Source organism: Hypanus sabinus, chromosome 31, assembly GCF_030144855.1.
Source record: "Hypanus sabinus isolate sHypSab1 chromosome 31, sHypSab1.hap1, whole genome shotgun sequence".
NCBI classification, from domain to species: domain Eukaryota; kingdom Metazoa; phylum Chordata; class Chondrichthyes; order Myliobatiformes; family Dasyatidae; genus Hypanus; species Hypanus sabinus.
Window position 1 is genome coordinate 33,579,827 of NC_082736.1, and position 17,914 is coordinate 33,597,740.

Genomic DNA, 17,914 nt, shown 5'->3' on the forward strand with positions numbered 1-17,914 from the left:
ATCCCTCCTGCCCCGCCCCTCACGGCAGAAAAAAGAACTGTTAACCCTTAAACCGGAGATCAATGGGAGTTGCGCACACACACACACACACACACTTCAGGCGAGCTACACGCAGGCCAACTAAAAACCCAATGCATTTCATAACCTTTAGTTTCCTGTGCTGCAAGAGGTTCCCTGAACAAAAGCATCTTAAATCTTTTTTTAAAATAGTCTTTTCAGGTTAAAACAGGTCCTCTTCTCATTGCTACCATCAGAGAAGAGGTACAGGAGCCTGAAGAGCAACCACTCAACATTTAAGGGACAGCTTCGTTCCCCCCCCCCCCCCACCATCAGATTTCTGAACGGACAATGAACCAACTTATAAGCACTACCTTATCACTTTTTGCTTTCTTACACACCATGCCCATTTTATCAGATATACTTTCTAATACCCCACTTTGCTCACAAAACAGCTTGAACTCTTTGTGGCAGGGAACTTAAATGATACTCAATTGATATTAAAAGGTGAAAAGTGTGCCAAGGAAACATTCCCCACACCATTACACCACCACCAACAGCCTGAACCACTGACACAAGGAAGGACAGATCCACGGATTCACATTGTTTACGCCAAATTCTGACCCTACCATCTGCAGTCTGAAGCAGAAAGCGAGATTTGTCAGACAGGGTGGTGTTTTTCCAGTGTTCAGCTGTCCAGTTTTGGTGAGCCTGTCCCCACTGCAGCCTCAGTTTCCTGTTCTTAGCTGACAGGAGAGGAGCACGGTTTGGTCGTCCGCTGCTGTAGCCCATCCACTTCAAGGTTCGGCGTGTTGTGCGTTCAGAGATGCTCTTCTGCACACCACTGTTGTAACAGGTGGTTATTTGAGTTACTGTCGCCTTCCTGTCAGCTTGAACCAGTCTGGCCAATCTCCTCTGATCACTTTCATTAACGAGGCGTTTTCGCCCACAGAACTGCCGATCACTGGATGTTTTTTGCTTTTCGCACCACTCTCTGTAAACTCTCGAGACGGTTGTGCGTGAAAACCCCAGGAGATCAGCAGCTTCTGAGATACTCAAACCACCCCATCTGGCACCAACAATCATTCCGCGATCAAAGTCCCTTAGATCACATTTCTTCCCCATTCTGACGTTCGGTCTGAACAACAACTGAATCTCTTGACCATGTCTGCATGCTTTTATGCATTGAGTTGCTGCCACATGATTGGTTGTTTAGATATTTGCATTAACGAGCAGGTGTACAGGTGCACAGGTGCACCTAATAAAGTGGCCACTAAGTGTATTTTTTTGTCTTGCAATGTACTGCTGCTGCAAAACAACAAATTTTCATGGCATATGTCAGCGATATTAAACCTGATTGATTCTAAACAGGGAATGGATCCGTCAGCATATTAAAAACATATTCAGTCAGGCGTAAAAAAGATCTTTATTTTTAACCACAGTGACAAATTAACTGCTCTGGAGCCTATAGTCTGCTGTGAGTCAAGGCGGCTGTGGTCAAGAGGGACAGGAAGAGGCCGTGTATGATCGAGCTTTCTGCACACATGAAGTGATCAGGACTGCCCCGGGGCAGAGATCCACCTGGTTTCTTTCCCTAAAGGCAAAACCTGAAATTTCCAAATGACCCATCAGCCTCAAGTATTATTTTCTTTAAAAAGGAGGTTGTTGGAGGGGAGTGTCCTACATCCCTTTGTATGGACCAGTGCAACCTAATATCACTGATGCACACAAAATGCCGGAGCAATTCAGCAGGTCAGGCAGCATCTACAGAATTCAATAAACAGTTGACGTTCTGGGCTAAGGCACATATTAGTTCTGTAAGGGGGGGGGGGTGCCACAGCAAGAAGGTAGGGAGAGGGGAGGGGAACGAGGACAAGTGGGTTGGGGAGGGGATTGAAGTAAGTAGCTAGGAGGAGACAGGCATAGAAGGTAAAGGACTGGAGAAGGCGGAATCTGACAGGAGAGTGGACCATGGGAGAAAGGAAAGGAGGGGCACCAGGGGAGCTAATGGGGGGGTGAGGTAAGAGGCCAGAGTGGGGAATTAAAGAAGTGGGAAGGGGAGGGAGAGTAATAAAATTACCAGAAGTTGGAGAAATCGATGTTCATGCCATCAGGTTGGGCGCTACCTAGATGGAATATGATCTCCAAACTGAGAGTGGACTCATCATGGCCATGGACCGACCTGTCGGAATGGGAACAGGGACAGGACATGGTGGCTCGGTCCTAGCTGGAGGAGTAGAGTATGGAGGGAAGTGGCGTTCCCTCACTGAGGCAGGAGGACATTCACCCTGCCCAATAGAGAGGGGTTGTTAGAGAAACAGTAGATGGCTGCCTGGCTGAGTTACCCTCAATATGAAACCATGGGCATACCCAGCTTTTTAGTACGGCATAAGACAGGGGGCTTTTCTGGGGCTGGTGTTAATTCCTCAACCAAATATACTGAAAACAGGACCTTTCTACATTACGGGTAAGTTACTTCCGCAGCGTCACACATCTATGAGCTTTTTTTCCACATATTCATATCAGGTTGCTTTACTCTAAAAAAAACAAAAGTTATGTTTATTACAAATCACATTCTATAATACATCAAACTCAGACAATAACAGTGACAACACAAACACCAACTGGAAGTAAATTAAATTAAAATAAAATATTCCCATGTTTATCCTGTGAAGTGCTCGACTGTCTGGAAATACCTCCATGATACCCGTAGATGTCGATGTGCCCACTCTACTGTTACCCGGCCATAAACATACTCGTGGAAAGATCAGCAGGGCAGAAACCTCTGCTCCCTCTTCCAGGTCACACCAGGAGTAAGCTGACTGGGACATCCTCATTCCCCCTCCCCCCCCCCACCCCACCACCCCTTACTGCCTGGCCCCTGTTTTGGGGCTGCATTCTCATGCCCACTTAGTTCGCTGTCTGCAGTGCACTCAAGACAACTAAGTGAGGTTCTGCACAGCTCTGCAGGAGATAATAAGCAGAATTAGGCCACTCAGCCCATTGAGTCGGCTCTACTGTTAAACCTTGGCTGATTTAGTATCCCCCAACCTCCGCTTTAAATATTCCCAGTGACATGGCCTCCAGATTCACCACCTTCTGGCTAAATAAACTCCTCTTCATCTCTGTTCTAAGGGGACCTCCTTCTACTTGGAGGCTGTGCTCTCTGGCCGAGATTCTCCCACTGAGGGAAACACCCTGTTCACTCAGTTGAGGCCTTTCAGTATTTGATAGGTTTCAATGAGGACGCCCCCCCCCCCCCCCATTCCTCTGAACTCCAGTGAGTACAGGCCCCGAGCCGTCAAACTCTCCTCATACATTAACCCTTTAATACCCAACAACAGGGTAAGTGGGAGTAGAATCAGGTTTAAAATCACTGGCAAATGTGAAATTTGTTGCCTTTTCGGCAGCAGCGTATAATTGAAAACAATGTAAATCAGAATATATATATACACACTAATTTAAATAAGTAGTGCTAAAATAGAAACCAAAAAGTAGTGAGATCGTGTTCACGGATTCAATGTCCATTCAGGGATCGGACGGCCAAGGCGCAGGATGTTTCTGGAGATTAGTCCGGCCCCCACACCCATCACAGCGTTTCTGGTCACTGAATACGAGAAGCAAAACCACCTGGATGTGGCCGAGAATCAACAAGCTGGAAAAGGTTCTTTCCCCCCACCCACCCACCCAGACAGCTCTGCCATCTGCTTGCTTTCAGCCCACCCCCCCCCCCCCCCAGTGGCAGAGGTTGGCGTGTGGGCAGCCTGCCTCCGCCTTCAGCCATCGAGGGGAGTGTCTGCTTTTCTAGCAGGAATGACCGGGGGCAAACCACACGAAAGGCAGGCTGCTGAGAGGCTCCACACGCAGACGGTCTTTTTAAACAGCGCAGCCCCCTGCAATTAAATATTCTAACATGCCTGGGGCACCAACTGATAACTCAAGAGAGACCGGGCCTATACAGATCTCTGGAAATGAGCTCTCTCTGCCACAGCCTTCGCACTATGTTTGCAGAGGCTGTTTTACTAAAATCTGTGCTAATGAACACAAGGAAGTCTGCTGACACTGGAAATCCAGAACGACACACTCAAAATGCTGGAGCAACTCAGCAGGTCAGGCATCATCAATGGAGAGGATAAACAGTTGAGGCCTGTGACCCTTCTTCAGGATTGAAGAGGAAGGAGGTTAGCTAGAAGGTGACTGGCAAAGCCAGGTGGGTGGGAAGGTAAAAGGGCTGGAGAAGGAAGACTGTAGGAGAAAGGGACGGAGAGAAGAGGGGACACGGAGAGGTGGTAGGCAGGTGAGAAGAGGCAAAAAGCTGAAGTAGGGAATAGAAGAGGGGAGGGGGAGGGGAAAAATAATTACTAGAATGCAAAATAGATTATCACGCCATCAGGTTGGAGGCTACCAATAGGGAATATAAGGTGTTGCTCCTCTAACCCGAGGGTGGCCTCATCTCGGCACAAAAGGAGGCCGCGGACCAACAAGTCGAAAGGGGTATGGGAAATCGGAATTAAAACGTGCGGCCATCGGGAAGTTCCGCTTGTGGTGGATGGAGTGGAGGTGCTGAGCAAAGCAGCCATCCCCCAAATTTACGACGAGTCTCGCTAATGTAGAGGTGGCGGCGTCGGGAGCGCGGGACACGATAGACGACCCCAGCAGATTCACAGGTGAAGTGGTGTATCACCTGAAAGGACTGTGAGGTGAACGGGCAGGTATAACACTTGGGCTGCTTAGAGAAATTAGTGAGGAGGGACAAATGGACAAGGGAATCATGGAGAAAGCAACCCCTGGGGAAAGCGGGGGGGGGGGGGGGTAGAGAGGAAGTAAAGATATGTTTAGAGTCCCTTCACGTGGCAGTGTCCAGCACTGGTCTGCTTATTTTGAATGAGCAATCATCAATCACTCCAGTCTTTCAACATCTCAGAACATTAAATACTTACATTACAGCACAGTACAGGGCCTTTGGCCCATGATGTGCTCAGCTTTTAACCTACCCTCAGACCACCAGCCCCGGCAGGGCATTCCACACACCCACCACTCTGTGTTTAAAAAAAACACTTCTGACTTATCCCCTATACTTTCCTCCAATCACCTTAAAAAAAGATAGCACAAAGCACCTCACTTTCAAGGGCAGTTTGACTTGGAAGAGTTAAAGAGATTGAGAATTAACTTTATTGGTCACATTTACATTGAAACAGGGTGAAATGCCCTTTTGCAACAAATCAAATCGGGCAGGATTGTACTGAGCACCCCACAAGTGCTGTCACACCTCTGGCCCACAACGCACTAACCTTAACCCATACTGTGGGAGGAAACCAGAGCACCCAGAGGGAACCCACATGGTTACAGGGAGAACGAACAAGCTCCTTACAGGCAATGACGAGGATTGAACCCCGACAGGTGACCACTGGTGACCACATCTGTTCTGAAGGACGTCTCTCCATTCTGAGGCTGTATCCTCTGGTCCTAGACTCCCCCACTATAGGAAACATCCTCTCCACATCCACTCTATCTGTGTCCTCTGGTCCTAGCCTCCCTCACTATAGGAAACATCCTCTCCACATCCACTCTATCTGTGTCCTCTGGTCCTAGACTCCCCCACTATAGGAAACATCCTCTCCACATCCACTCTATCTGTGTCCTCTGGTCCTAGACTCCCCCACTATAGGAAACATCCTCTCCACATCCACTCTATCTGTGTCCTCTGGTCCTAGACTCCCCCACTATAGGAAACATCCTCTCCACATCCACTCTATCTGTGTCCTCTGGTCCTAGACTACCCCATTATAGGAAACATCCTCTCCACATCCACTCTATCTGTGTCCTCTGGTCCTAGACTACCCCACTATAGGAAACATCCTCTCCACATCCACTCTATCTGTGTCCTCTGGTCCTAGACTCCCCCACTATAGGAAACATCCTCTCCACATCCACTCTACCTGTGTCCTCTGGCCCTAGACTCCCGCACTATAGGAAACATCCTCTCTGCTTCCACTCTATCTAGGCAGGGGCTCCCAACATTTTTTTTAAATGCCATGGACCCTTGCCAGTAACCGAGGGATCAGTGGACCCCAGGTTGGGAACCTCTGATCTCGGTCTTACAATATTCAACAGGTTTCACCCCCGCCCCTACAATTTCTCTAAACTCCAGTGATTTATAGGCCCAGAGCCATCAAACACTCCTCATGCTTTACCCCTCTCATTTATTTCTGGAATTATTCTCATGGTAAGTAGATAGGGTTGTAAAGAAAGCTTTTGATACATTGGCCTTTATAAATCAAAGTATTGAGTATAAGAGTTGGAATGTAATGGTGAGGTTGTATCAGACATTGGTGAGACCGAATTTGGAGTATTGTGTGCAGTTTTGGTCACCTAATTACAGGAAGGATATTAATAAGGTTGAAAGAATGCCGAGAAGGTTTACAAGGATGTTGCCGGGACTTGAGAAACTGAGTTACAGAGAAAGGTTGAATAGGTTAGGACTTTATTCCCTGGAGTGTAGGAGAATGAGGGGAGACTTGATAAAGGTGTATAAAATTATGATGGGTATAGATCAAGTGAATGTAAGCAGGCTTTTTCCACTGAGGCCAGGGGAGGGAAAAACCTGAGCACATGGGTTAAGGGTGAAGGGGGAAAAGTTTAAAGGGAACATTGGGGGGGGGCTTCTTCACGCAGAGAGTGGTGGGAGTGTGGAATGAGCTGCCAGATGAAGTGGTGAATACTGGCTCACTTTTGACATTTAAGAAAAACTTGGACAGGTACATGGATGAGAGGGGTTTGGAGGGATATGGCCCAGGTGCAGGTCAGTGGGACTAGGCAGAAAAATGGTTTGGCACAGCCAGGAAGGGCCAAAAGGCCTGTTTCTGTGCTGTAATGTTCTATGGTTCTATGGTAACCACCTCTGAACCCTCTCCACTGCCAGCCCATCTTTACTTAGTCAATGGGCCCAAAGCTGCCCACATTACTCCAAGTGCAGCCTGACCAATTAAGTCCCAATGCCACATCCTTGCTTTCATATTCTCACCCTCTTGAAATGAATGCCAACATTGTATTTGCCTTCCTCACCACCAGTGGTAGCACTGTGTTGACAAGCTGGCTGAATTCTGGAGGACTGGGTCTACGGCAAGTCAGGAGTCAAACAACAAGGGATTAATCCAGCTGATTCTCCACCCTCACGGGTACTGACCACTGTATAACCTTGGTTATACCTTTCACTGTGATGGGCGGCTCTGCAATTGGGTTAAAGTAGCTTGTATGTTGTCCCCATGACTGTGTGTCTCCTCGCATCCCAAAGGCGCATGGATTAGGGTTAGTGAGTCATGGGCATGCTACGCAGACTCTCCCCTGCACATCCTTGGGCTGTGTCGGTCATTGAGGCAAACAGCGCGTTTCACTGTGTGTTTCAATGTGCGTGTGACAAATAAAGTAAATCTTTAAATTATAAAACATACAACTCTCTTTCGGTCTCATTCCAAAGAGAGTCATCGCAACCACTCAGCACTGTTATAAAACACTACGCACAGAAACAGACCCTTCAGCTCATCTAGTCCATGCTGAAACCATTTCAACTGCCTTCTCCCATTGACCTGCACCCAGACCATAGCCCTCTATAACAACCCCACTCAGACTTATCCAAACTTCTCTTAAACGTTGAAATCGAGCTCGTATCCACCACTTGGTTGGCAGCTCATACCGTGATCGCACCACCCTCTGAGTGAAGAAACTCATGTTGGATCCATGATCCTGCCTACTGGTAATGAAGGGGTCTGAAGTTGGAGGAGATACATACAAAATGCTGAAGGGACTCAGCAGGTCAGGCAGCATTTTTGCAAATGAACAAACAGTCGACTCTTCAAGTGAAGATCCCGCATCAGAACTTGGTCCAAAACGTTGACTGTATATTCATTTCCACAGATGCTGTGGACATTTTGTGTTCTTGCACTGGATTTCCAGCGTCTGTAGAACCTTGAGCTTATGAAGGCAGAGGCAGCTGTTCCACTCACTGAACTTTTCTAGATCCACATTTACTACAGAGCAGGGACAGGTGGACCTTCAAGAGGACCACAACCTTGTCCTAGGGTTTGGAGGCTTGCGTGCCTCAGTGATCCAGAGAGCTACGTTGGCTGGAGTCAGGGCTTTATGCTTTGGCTCTTGGTAGGGTCACCCATGCTAAAAAAGGTCATAGGGTAGAGGCCAGACTGAGTGGTCCATTGGTCTGGCGGGTTGGTGGGGGGGGGGGTTCAGCTCAGGGCCAACAACCCTCAATGGTAAAACAAAACTGTTACAAAAATAGCAATGAAAAATCCTTCTACATCGGAGTAATTTCCAGAGGCTCCACCTGAAACTTGCATGACTGACAGCAGTAAAAACCAAGCTACTGATATGATGAAAAAAGCCCTGAACACTGACAGAGATGGAGGACCTTCACTGTCACCCTAAATGTCAGCAGCATAACGGGCAGTAGAGAGGGGGCAGGCAGAATCATCCCCGTAAAGTCACACACTGCTGGAGATGCATATCACAAGTTAGTGAGGGCAACTTATAATTCAGCAACAGCCTGAAATTCATTTCCCCATCCCTCTGATTAGCACTGGGCAGATTCATAGAGGCGTATTGTTTAAATAGGCGGGCCAGCTTGCTGTAACACCTGAGACTTTCTGTAACACCCTCAAGAGGCCTTTGGCATTGAAAAGCTAGGGTGGCATTTTGCATGGAACACAAAAGATTCATTCTGCAGATGCTAGAAATCTAGAGCAATACACACAAAATGCTAGACAAACACAGCAGCATCTGTGCAGAGGAATAAACTAGTTAATATTTTGGGCTGAGACGCTTCATCAGGACTGGAGAGGAACAGGGAAGAAGCCTGAATAAGGAGGTGTTGGGAGAGAGGGGAAGGAGTTTCATCTGGAAACTTCACGTGAGAACTGTGTCACCAAAAGCTAATCACAACAGGGAAGAGCAAATTTTAGCACGAAAGACTCTGTAGATGCTGGAAATCCAGAGTAACACACAAAATGCTGGAGGCACTCAAAGTCAGACAGGCTCTATGAAAAGGAATAAAGAGTCGACATTCTGCACCACTTGCACTACAAACAGGTCTTGATTAAAAGCAGACAAAGCAAATTTTAAAAAAAACAATGCAGGAGCTTAACATGGAAATTTACAGCAAAGTAGAATTAAATGTCCTTACTGGAGGGAACTGAGAGCTATGCCGTGAAGCAGAAACTAGCTCTGCTTTGCGATGCAAACAGCTTCTCAAACAGAAAGCTCCAGGATGAGTTGACGAGCAAGTCCCAACTTGTGTTACACCATATCATAAAACAGTTATAAACATCAACAATGGACAAGTTTGGAGATTGTGTATTGGCAAATTGATTGAGGGATGCTTTACAGGGAGAACGCAAACAGCAGGAATAAACAGATCGCCTTGGTAGTGGTGTACCACAGGGAGTGTTGCTTCCGCCTCCACTCTTCTTGGAGATTTGATGAGTCAACGAGAAGGGAGGACAGGTAAAAAGGCATGAAGGTAATTACTGACGAGGCAAGAGTGTGGGTGAGAACATTGCTGGTGGAACACCATACTGCGTCATTCACTTTGGTGTATGAAGGAAGGTTTATTTTTGAAATGATAACATTAGCAAAGTGGGACCTGGGCAGCTGCTTCCAGTCACAGAGCTGATAAATCAGAAATCAGGTTTATTATCACTGACCTACACTCAGTGGCCACTTTATTAGGTACATCTGCCCACCTGCTCGTTAATGCAAATATCTAATCAGCCAATCGTGTTCAAAGTATATTTATTATATAACTGTGTAAATCATGTACAACTTTGAGATTCATCAATCTCCAACTCTATGCATAAAAGCATGCAGAAATGGTCAAGAGGTTCAATTCAATGCAACATACCATAAAATGCTGGAGGAACTCAGCAGGTCGGACCGCCTATGGAAATGAGTAAACAGTCAACATTTCAGGCACAGACCCTTCATCAGGACTGGGAATGAAGGGGGGAAGATGCAAGAATAAAAAGTTTGGTTGGGGGGGAGGGGGAACAGACCAGCTGGAAGGTCAAAGATGAAGCCAAGAGGGTGGGAAAAGTCAAAGACTGAAGAAAAGGTAATCTGACAGGAGAGGGCCAATTGGAATTGGAATTAAAATGTTTGGCCATCAGGAAGTCTCACTTGTGGTGTATGGTGCGGTCTATCTATTTACGATGGGTCTCACCAATGTAGAGGAGGTCGCTTTGGGACCACAACAGATTCACAGGTGAAATATTCCTTCTGCCCGTTAGGGTTCAGTTGTTGTTCAGACCAAACATTAGAATGGAAAGAAATATGTGGAAGAAGTCTGAATTAAGTGACTTTGACCATGGAATAATTGTTTTGAGTATTTCAAACTGCAGATCTCCTGGGACTATAGCACAGTCTCTGGAGTTTATTGCAGTCTCTGCAATAAACAAAAAACATCCAGTGAGCTGCAGTTCTGTGGATGAAAACACCTTATTAATGAGAGAGGTCAGAGGAGAATGGCCAGACTGGTTCAAGATGGCACTGACGACACAGCGCTAAGTTTTGCGGGAGTTGACTAAAGTACCAGATAGACTTCTGAACTACAATCACGGCAATATGCAGCCTGTAATTTTCCTTTAAAAAAAAGTGCTTTTGAACCACCTAAACGAACTGGTAATTTTACGATCGCTTGAAGGATTCGGCGAACGTGAATCTCAAGATTGCAGGTATGGCTTTCGCTAGGAGCAGACGCTGCGTGAAAGCCCAAGAGCATAAAATGAACTAGTGTTTAGGGCCGTCTGCCTGTTGTTGACCCACCTCCTTCTCTTAATTCAACTACTGTTGTGCAGGGGGCTTGGGTCCCACGTCACCAGGTTCGGGAGAAGTTGTTGCCCTGCAGCCATCACTCACCTCAACACTTAAGACACCACAACTGCAGGCTCACTTTGGAGACTCTGCAGCTCATGCTCTCAGCATTATTTATTTACTATTTGTCCTCTTTTGCACATTGGAAGACGAATCTCCAAAGTATGTATCAGGTATACATACCTCAATAATAAATCTGAACTTTGAAGCTGACAGTAACTCAAATACCACTAGTTACAACAGTGGCATGCAGAAGGGTACAGCAGTACAAGACCATGAACATACACTCAGCGGCCACTTCATCAGGTACAGCAAGCAACTAATGAAGTGGTCCCTCAGCGTGTGTTGCAAAATATGCTGTTTTGTAGCAAAGGTACAGTGCAATGCATAAAGCAGTGCAAAAGAAATAGTGAGTAGTCGAAGCAGACCTTTCAGAAATCTAATAGCAGACAGGAAAAAGCTGCTCCTAAAACACTGAGTGTGCGTTAACAGGCTCCTGTAACTGCTTCCTAACGGTGGCATCCCCTCCCATTATCCACCTGTCAGGACCCGGAGATTTATCCACTTTTAAATTTCTTAAAAGCGCCAGTACAATATTTTATGTATTTATATGTTCTTTACCTTATTGATTTTTTGTGCGACATCGGAGTAACAATTATTTTGCTCTCTTTTACACATGTACTGGAAAGACATTAAACAATCTTGAATATTGAATACTGTAGATGCCAGAAGGGACAGTACTGGAAGCAACAAAGTCCTGGGCCGAAAGGTCTGCACTATGCTGTTGACTCGGGAGGTCAGTGGAGAGAGAAACAGTCAATGTTTCAAGTCAAAAGTGCTTATCTGTATTCTGCTGGCTATTCTGTGTTCACAGATCTGATACCATTGTCTGCTGGAAGTGGGCTAAATTGCAGAGGGGACTGGAGAAAACAGAGGGAATGCCTGTTGAAATGACTGCCGACGAACACTGTCAAGGTGACAATGGGTTTAAAAAAAGCTGACAGCTGGATAAGGATGATTTGCCATGCAACTCGAAACATTCAGTGAAATGTGCCACTTGCATCAACGACCGACACAGCCAGAGATTGTACTGGAGACAGGCTGCCAATGTTGCCACACTTCTGGCACCAACAAAGCCTGCTCACAACCCACTAACCCTAACCCAAATGTCTTTGGAATGTTGAGGAAACCCACAAGATCACGAAGAGAACGTACACTCTCCTTTCAAAGAGCTCAGGAACTGAAACCGTATCACTTGCGCTGTAAAGCATTATGCTAGCTGCTCAGCTACCGTGCTCCCTACTGCAAAAGTCTTAGCCACACATATAAGAGCTCGGACAGCCAGTTTGTAAATCTGGCAGGAGCAAAGGATGTTGGGAATGGCAATGGTGGAGTGCTGCGGGAGGGGTGTGGGACAGGTGTCAGAGGAGGAGTGAGGTGACGTGGTTGCAGACACACCCAGCCCTGAGACACCAGGCAAGGTCATTTGATTCCAAACATTTGGTTTATTGATCTTTACAGAATGTCTCTCTGGTGCTTCCTGCTCTCTCTCCTCTTTTTTCCCCAACCTCTTGCTGCCCCCTTCCCACTATCAGACCACAATAGACACCCATATCAGAATCAGGTTTATCATCACTCGCATCATAAATTTGTGTTTTCTTTGGCAGTGCAATACATAAAATTACTACAGTACTGCACAAAAGTCTTAAGCACTCAAGCTACACAAACGAACCTAGGACTTTTGCACGGTACTGTATTTCTTTGGAACGTGACAGAAAACCGGAGCACCCAGAGGAAACCCATTCGGTCACGGGGAGAACGTACAAACCCTTTAAAGATGGCAGTGGGAATTGAACCCCAATTGCTGATGCTGTAAAGTGCCGCGCTAACCGTGAACGAGAAAGAGTGAAGGAAGCAATAAAAAGAAGCACGCGTATGGAGAGTGGAAACCAGCCTGGCAAATATTATGCAGAACAAAGTTAGATAAAGTCCCAGGTTTCAATGTACTCAGAGTTGCATTGGGAGTCTAGAGCACAGGTCTAAGAACCAGAAAAAAAAGGGCAAAAAAAAAGCTCTGTCCCTCTTGAGCTGATCAGAAACCTTTCGTGAAAGAATTTGAAATGGCAGCAGTGTGGAGGGGCAGAGGGACTCAGGGTGAAAATAACTTAATTCAAGGGGGCATAATGTTGAGGTGACTGGAAGAAAGTATATTCACTTAAACTTGCATCCACCACTTCTGTTGGAAGTTTGTTCCAGCCTTGCACCATCCTCTGACTGAGGGTTCCCATTAAATATTTCACCTTTCTCTCTTAGCCTATATCCTTTAATTCTAGCCTCACCCAACCTCAGTGCAAAAAGCTTGCTTGCATTTACCCTATCTTACCTCTCACCTTGTTGTATGTCTCTATCAAACCTCTCCTCATTCTCCTATGCTCTAGGGAATAAAGTCCTAACCTATTCGACTTTTCCCGATAACTCGGGTCCTCAAGACGAGCAACATCATTGTAAATTTTCTCTGCAATGTTTGTATCTTTCCTGTAAATAGGTGACCAAAACTGCACACACTACTCCACATTTGACCTCACCAACATTTTATAGAAGTTCACAATAACATCTGAACTCCTGTACTCAGTATTTTGATTTATGACAGACGATACATCAAATGTTCCCTTTGCAACGCTGTCTACCCTGATTTACCTTTCTAAAGTGAAACACCTCACACTAGAAATTTTATGTATTCCACCGTACTGCTGCCACAAAATGACAAACTTTACGATACACTCAGTGGCCACATTATTAGGTACACCTGCTCGTTAATGCTAATATCTAATTAGCCAATCACGTGGTAACAACTCAATGTACAAAAGCATGTAGACACGGTCAAGAGGTTCAGTTGTTGTTCAGACCAAATATCAGAACGGGGGAAGAAATGTGATCTGAGTGACTGACTGTGGAATGATTGTTGGCACCAGATGGGGTGGATTGAGTATCTCAGAAACTGCTGATATCCTGGGATTTGTAAAGGATGGTGCGAAAAACAAACAAAAAAAAAATCCAGTGAGCATGGATGAAAGAAAGATAGAGGGTTATGGAGTAGTGTGGGTTTAGTACTTTTTAAAAAAAAAGGAATATATGGGTCGGCACAACATCGAGGGCTGAAGGGCCTGTACTGTGCTGTAGTGTTCTAGTGAGCAGCAGTTCTGTGGGTGAAAACACCCTGTTAATGAGAGAGCTCGGAGAAGAGTGGCCAGACTGGTTCAAACTGACAGGAAGGTGACAGTAACTCAAATAACCACCCATTACATCAGTGGTGTGCAGAAGAGCATCTCTGAGCACACAACGCATAGAACCTGGAAGTGGATGGTCTACAGCAGCAGAAGACCAAACCAGGTTCCACTTCTGGACTTAATAAAATGGTCACTGGGTGGAAATCAGTGACAACCTGTTTCTCAGCCATCTGATTTAACACCCTATCCAAGATGCAGGACGTGAAGAGGTGGCAAGTGAGATTGCAGGGGGAATGCTCCTGGTCACACTGTAAAAGCAGTTGCAGAAAACATTTCTCATCGTAATAGATTGCAGGTTAAAAGCAAACATCAGCTGGAAAATCCCCACGGGCTTAAATAAATCCTTTTAGCTGAGAGACGCTACAGCATCAGGCAAGTCACTGGTGCTGGGTGGAACTCTGCTAAAAATAAAATGCTGTCTGTAGCTGAGATGCTCCTTGAGTTTCCTTACAACAGAAGCTGTACGCCCCATCCTTCCCAAACTTCCGCTGAATCACAAGCTACTCACGTGCGTGGTTGTCCGCCAGTCCATTTAGGCTGCTGGAGATGTCCCGTCTCCTGTATAGGCACACGACCTTGGCTTCTACGTTCCCACTGCCGGTCTGCTTAAAGCAAAATAAATCAATCAATCACTCTCTGCAACCAATTCAGATGCTCAATTTGATCAACTCCCAGGTTGGAAGGTTGTGGACTCGTGTTCCTTCCCAGGGCAACACTCGGTGTGAGTGGGTGACATGTTACCAGAAGGGCATAGGGCATCTTTTGTACCGTCTAAGTCTTCTCAGATAGACGCAGGTGGATCCTTGGCCGCTGTACGAACCAATGATGAAATACCAGTCTAGAGTGGAGGATTTGGCAGACAGACCAAGAACAATGTACATTTAAAAGGCAGGGAAGGAGCCCTGATGAAGGGTCTCAGCTAGCCCAAATGTCAAGTGTTTGTTCCCCTCCATAGATGCTGCCTTATCTGCCAAGTTCTTCCAGCATTTTGGATTTCCAGCAGTTGCAGAATTATTATTTAGAGATAGAGCACAGAATAGGCTTTTCCAGCCCTTCGGGCCAACCCAACCAGAAACTCACCAGTTTAACCCTAGCCTAACCACGAGATAATTTACAATGACCAATTAACGTATCTGGTACGTCTTTGGTTTATAGGAGGAAACCGGGGCACGCAGAGGAAGGCCTCGTGGTTCATGGGGAGAACATACAGACTCTTTACAGAGGACAATGGCATCGAACTCCAAGCTGTAATACTGTTGCATTAATTGTTATGCTACCATAGCACCCTAGTGCCACGTGATTCTGAAAGGGGTTAATGTGATCTGAACAGGAAAGTGCGTCACTTCATACTGAGCCGAAACCAAAATATCCAAACTGTGCTGTCCTGTATGAGGAGTAATTTCTTGCCAGTGGGTGGTGAATCTGTGAAATTTGTCATCACAGTGTCGTTGAGGCCAAGATATTGGGTACAGTTAAAGGTGAGGTTGATAGGTTTTGGATTAGTTAGTGTTATGGGAAGAAGGCAGGAGAATGGGGTTGCGGGTGATAAAAAGCCAGCCACGACGGAATGGCTTGATGGGCTGAATGGCCTAATTCTGGTCCCATGTCTTATCATGGCTCATCAACATGCTCCGAAAATTAGTCACTCAATGCACCAAGGTCACCCAGGAAAAGACAGATGCTGGTTGGCATATGAAAGCATCTGTGGTAGGGTTAGGGTCTGGATTCAAGACCCTAACATGAACTTTATTTTATTTAGATGTACAGCATGGAACAGACCCTTCTGGCCCAACGGGCAGCAACCCCAGTCTACTCACAGAACGATTTACGATGTCCAACTAACCTACGAACCAGTATGTCGTTGGAATCCCACACGCTCACGGAGCGGAAGTGCACACTCCTTACTACTCACAGAACTGAACTCCAAATGCCAACACCCTGAGCTGTAGTTGCAACCCGCTAGCCGCTATACGACTGTGGCACTTCAGCTAGAATGGAAGAAGGGGCTTTTTTTTTATTATGACAGATGTGCAGCAGGAGCAGCGGGAATAAGATCAAGTTAATTCCCAGGAGAGTCAACAATCTTCCCTTCCTTACTACAGGAAAAACAAAATCAGGCAAGGCAGCAGGTCAGCTGGGAATGCCGACAGCTGGCATGGGAGCAGCCATGCATATACGCGAAAGCAAATAAGGTCCACGTTCAAGATTAAATGTTGACCTGAAATAGGAGTTTTAATGTAGGGGGAAGACAAACACGAGATAAACGCAACTGCAAATTTGCAAGGTTGCAAAACTGTCGGTTGGGTCTCGGTACCCACACTAACAGGCTCTCGTCCTAATGAAGGGTCCCGGCACAAAACATCAACATCATTTCTATCAATGCGACCTGACCTGCCGAGGTCCTCCAGCATTTTGTGTACATCGTTCTGGATTTCCTCAAGTTCTCAGAGGGGACAACTTCACTCACCCCAACACACTCTGTGGACTCACTTTCCAGGCCGCCACTTGATATTTTTTGCTGATTTATTATTGTTGTTTTTTTCTTGCTTTTGTATCTGCACGGTTTCTTTCCTTTTGCATATTGTCTGTCTTGTTGGGGGCGGTCTTTCATTGATCCTATTGTGCATCTTGTGAATGCCCGCAAGGAAATTATTCCCAGGGTTGTACTGGTGACAGATATGTACTTTGATAACAAATATATTTTGAACTTTGAATCTGGATGAAATGAGGGAGAAGCGGACGGGTGTCAATTGATAGGAAAGAGGCAAGGGAGGGCAGAAAAGGCGGCAGGGCCTATGGTTTGATTGGAACATCAATTTTCGCACAGATGAGAACAGTACAAATACACGTTTGTTCAGCACAGAACTGAAACCAGCTTTAGTATAAATGTTATGAAGCAATAATTTTTAATTCATGGCAATATTATGCAGTGGGTTTCTGTTCATGTGGTACTTATATAAACACAAGCTTCGGACATGCCTGAACCATAACCACATAATCATTTCCACCACACCGGCCGAAGACCAGCTCAACAGCATGGCACTGAACAGTGGCAAATGGGTCACAGGTCACCCACACACAGCTTTCTGAAAGACGGTGGAGGTGGAGTGGATTGAAAAACCAGGATTCACGGGCTGGTGCTCAGGTAGAGTCTCCCGAGACAGTAGAGGCATATTAGACCAAATCTGTCCCCAGTGAAATGACAGAGGGATAAGTATTGCGTCGAGTGCATCAGGGAATCTCCCTCGCTCTTCCAATAGAGGCTATGAGATTGCTTACATTTTCTGAAGGGACTGATGATGACACTTACTTTTCCAGACTCAGTATTTATTGTTTTGCGGTAGTAGTACAGAAAAATGTTGTATAAATTGCAGTAAAACTTTGAGTGGATCCCTTCAGGTCAGTCCTGGGTGACTGGGGGCCCTTCTTCAGAAATCCACTTTTGAAGGTGTCCTTGATGGAGGCAAGGCCAGTGCCCATGACAGAGCTGGCTCAGTCTGCACCCTTTTGCAGCTAATAGATTATACTGTGCTAGTGACATTATAACAAGGTATTTACCAACTGCAAGCTTCTCTTTCACCTTCCATTGCTTATATGATGTTTGTTTGCTGTGGGCCATCATGGTCTTTCCATGACTGTGACTGTTCATGGCACATTTTTTTTTTACAGGAGTGGTTTGGCATTGCCTTCCTCTTCACAAGACAGGTGACTCCAGTTATTATCAACACACCTCAGAGATTGCCTCCCTGGCG

General features: G+C 46.0%; 1 protein-coding gene across 4 annotated transcripts in view; it reads right to left on the reverse strand.

Moving 5' to 3' along the window:
• mta2 (metastasis associated 1 family, member 2) overlaps positions 1–17,914 on the reverse strand; it is a 108,655-nt gene that overhangs the window by 64,014 nt on the left and 26,727 nt on the right. For 3 of the 4 annotated variants that reach the window (XM_059955381.1, XM_059955382.1, XM_059955383.1), the window contains exon 3: positions 14,671–14,767. In XM_059955381.1, the coding sequence (XP_059811364.1) occupies positions 14,671–14,767 (97 nt within the window). The remainder of the gene's footprint in view (positions 1–14,670; positions 14,768–17,914) is intronic. The other variant, XM_059955380.1, reaches the window with a different exon arrangement.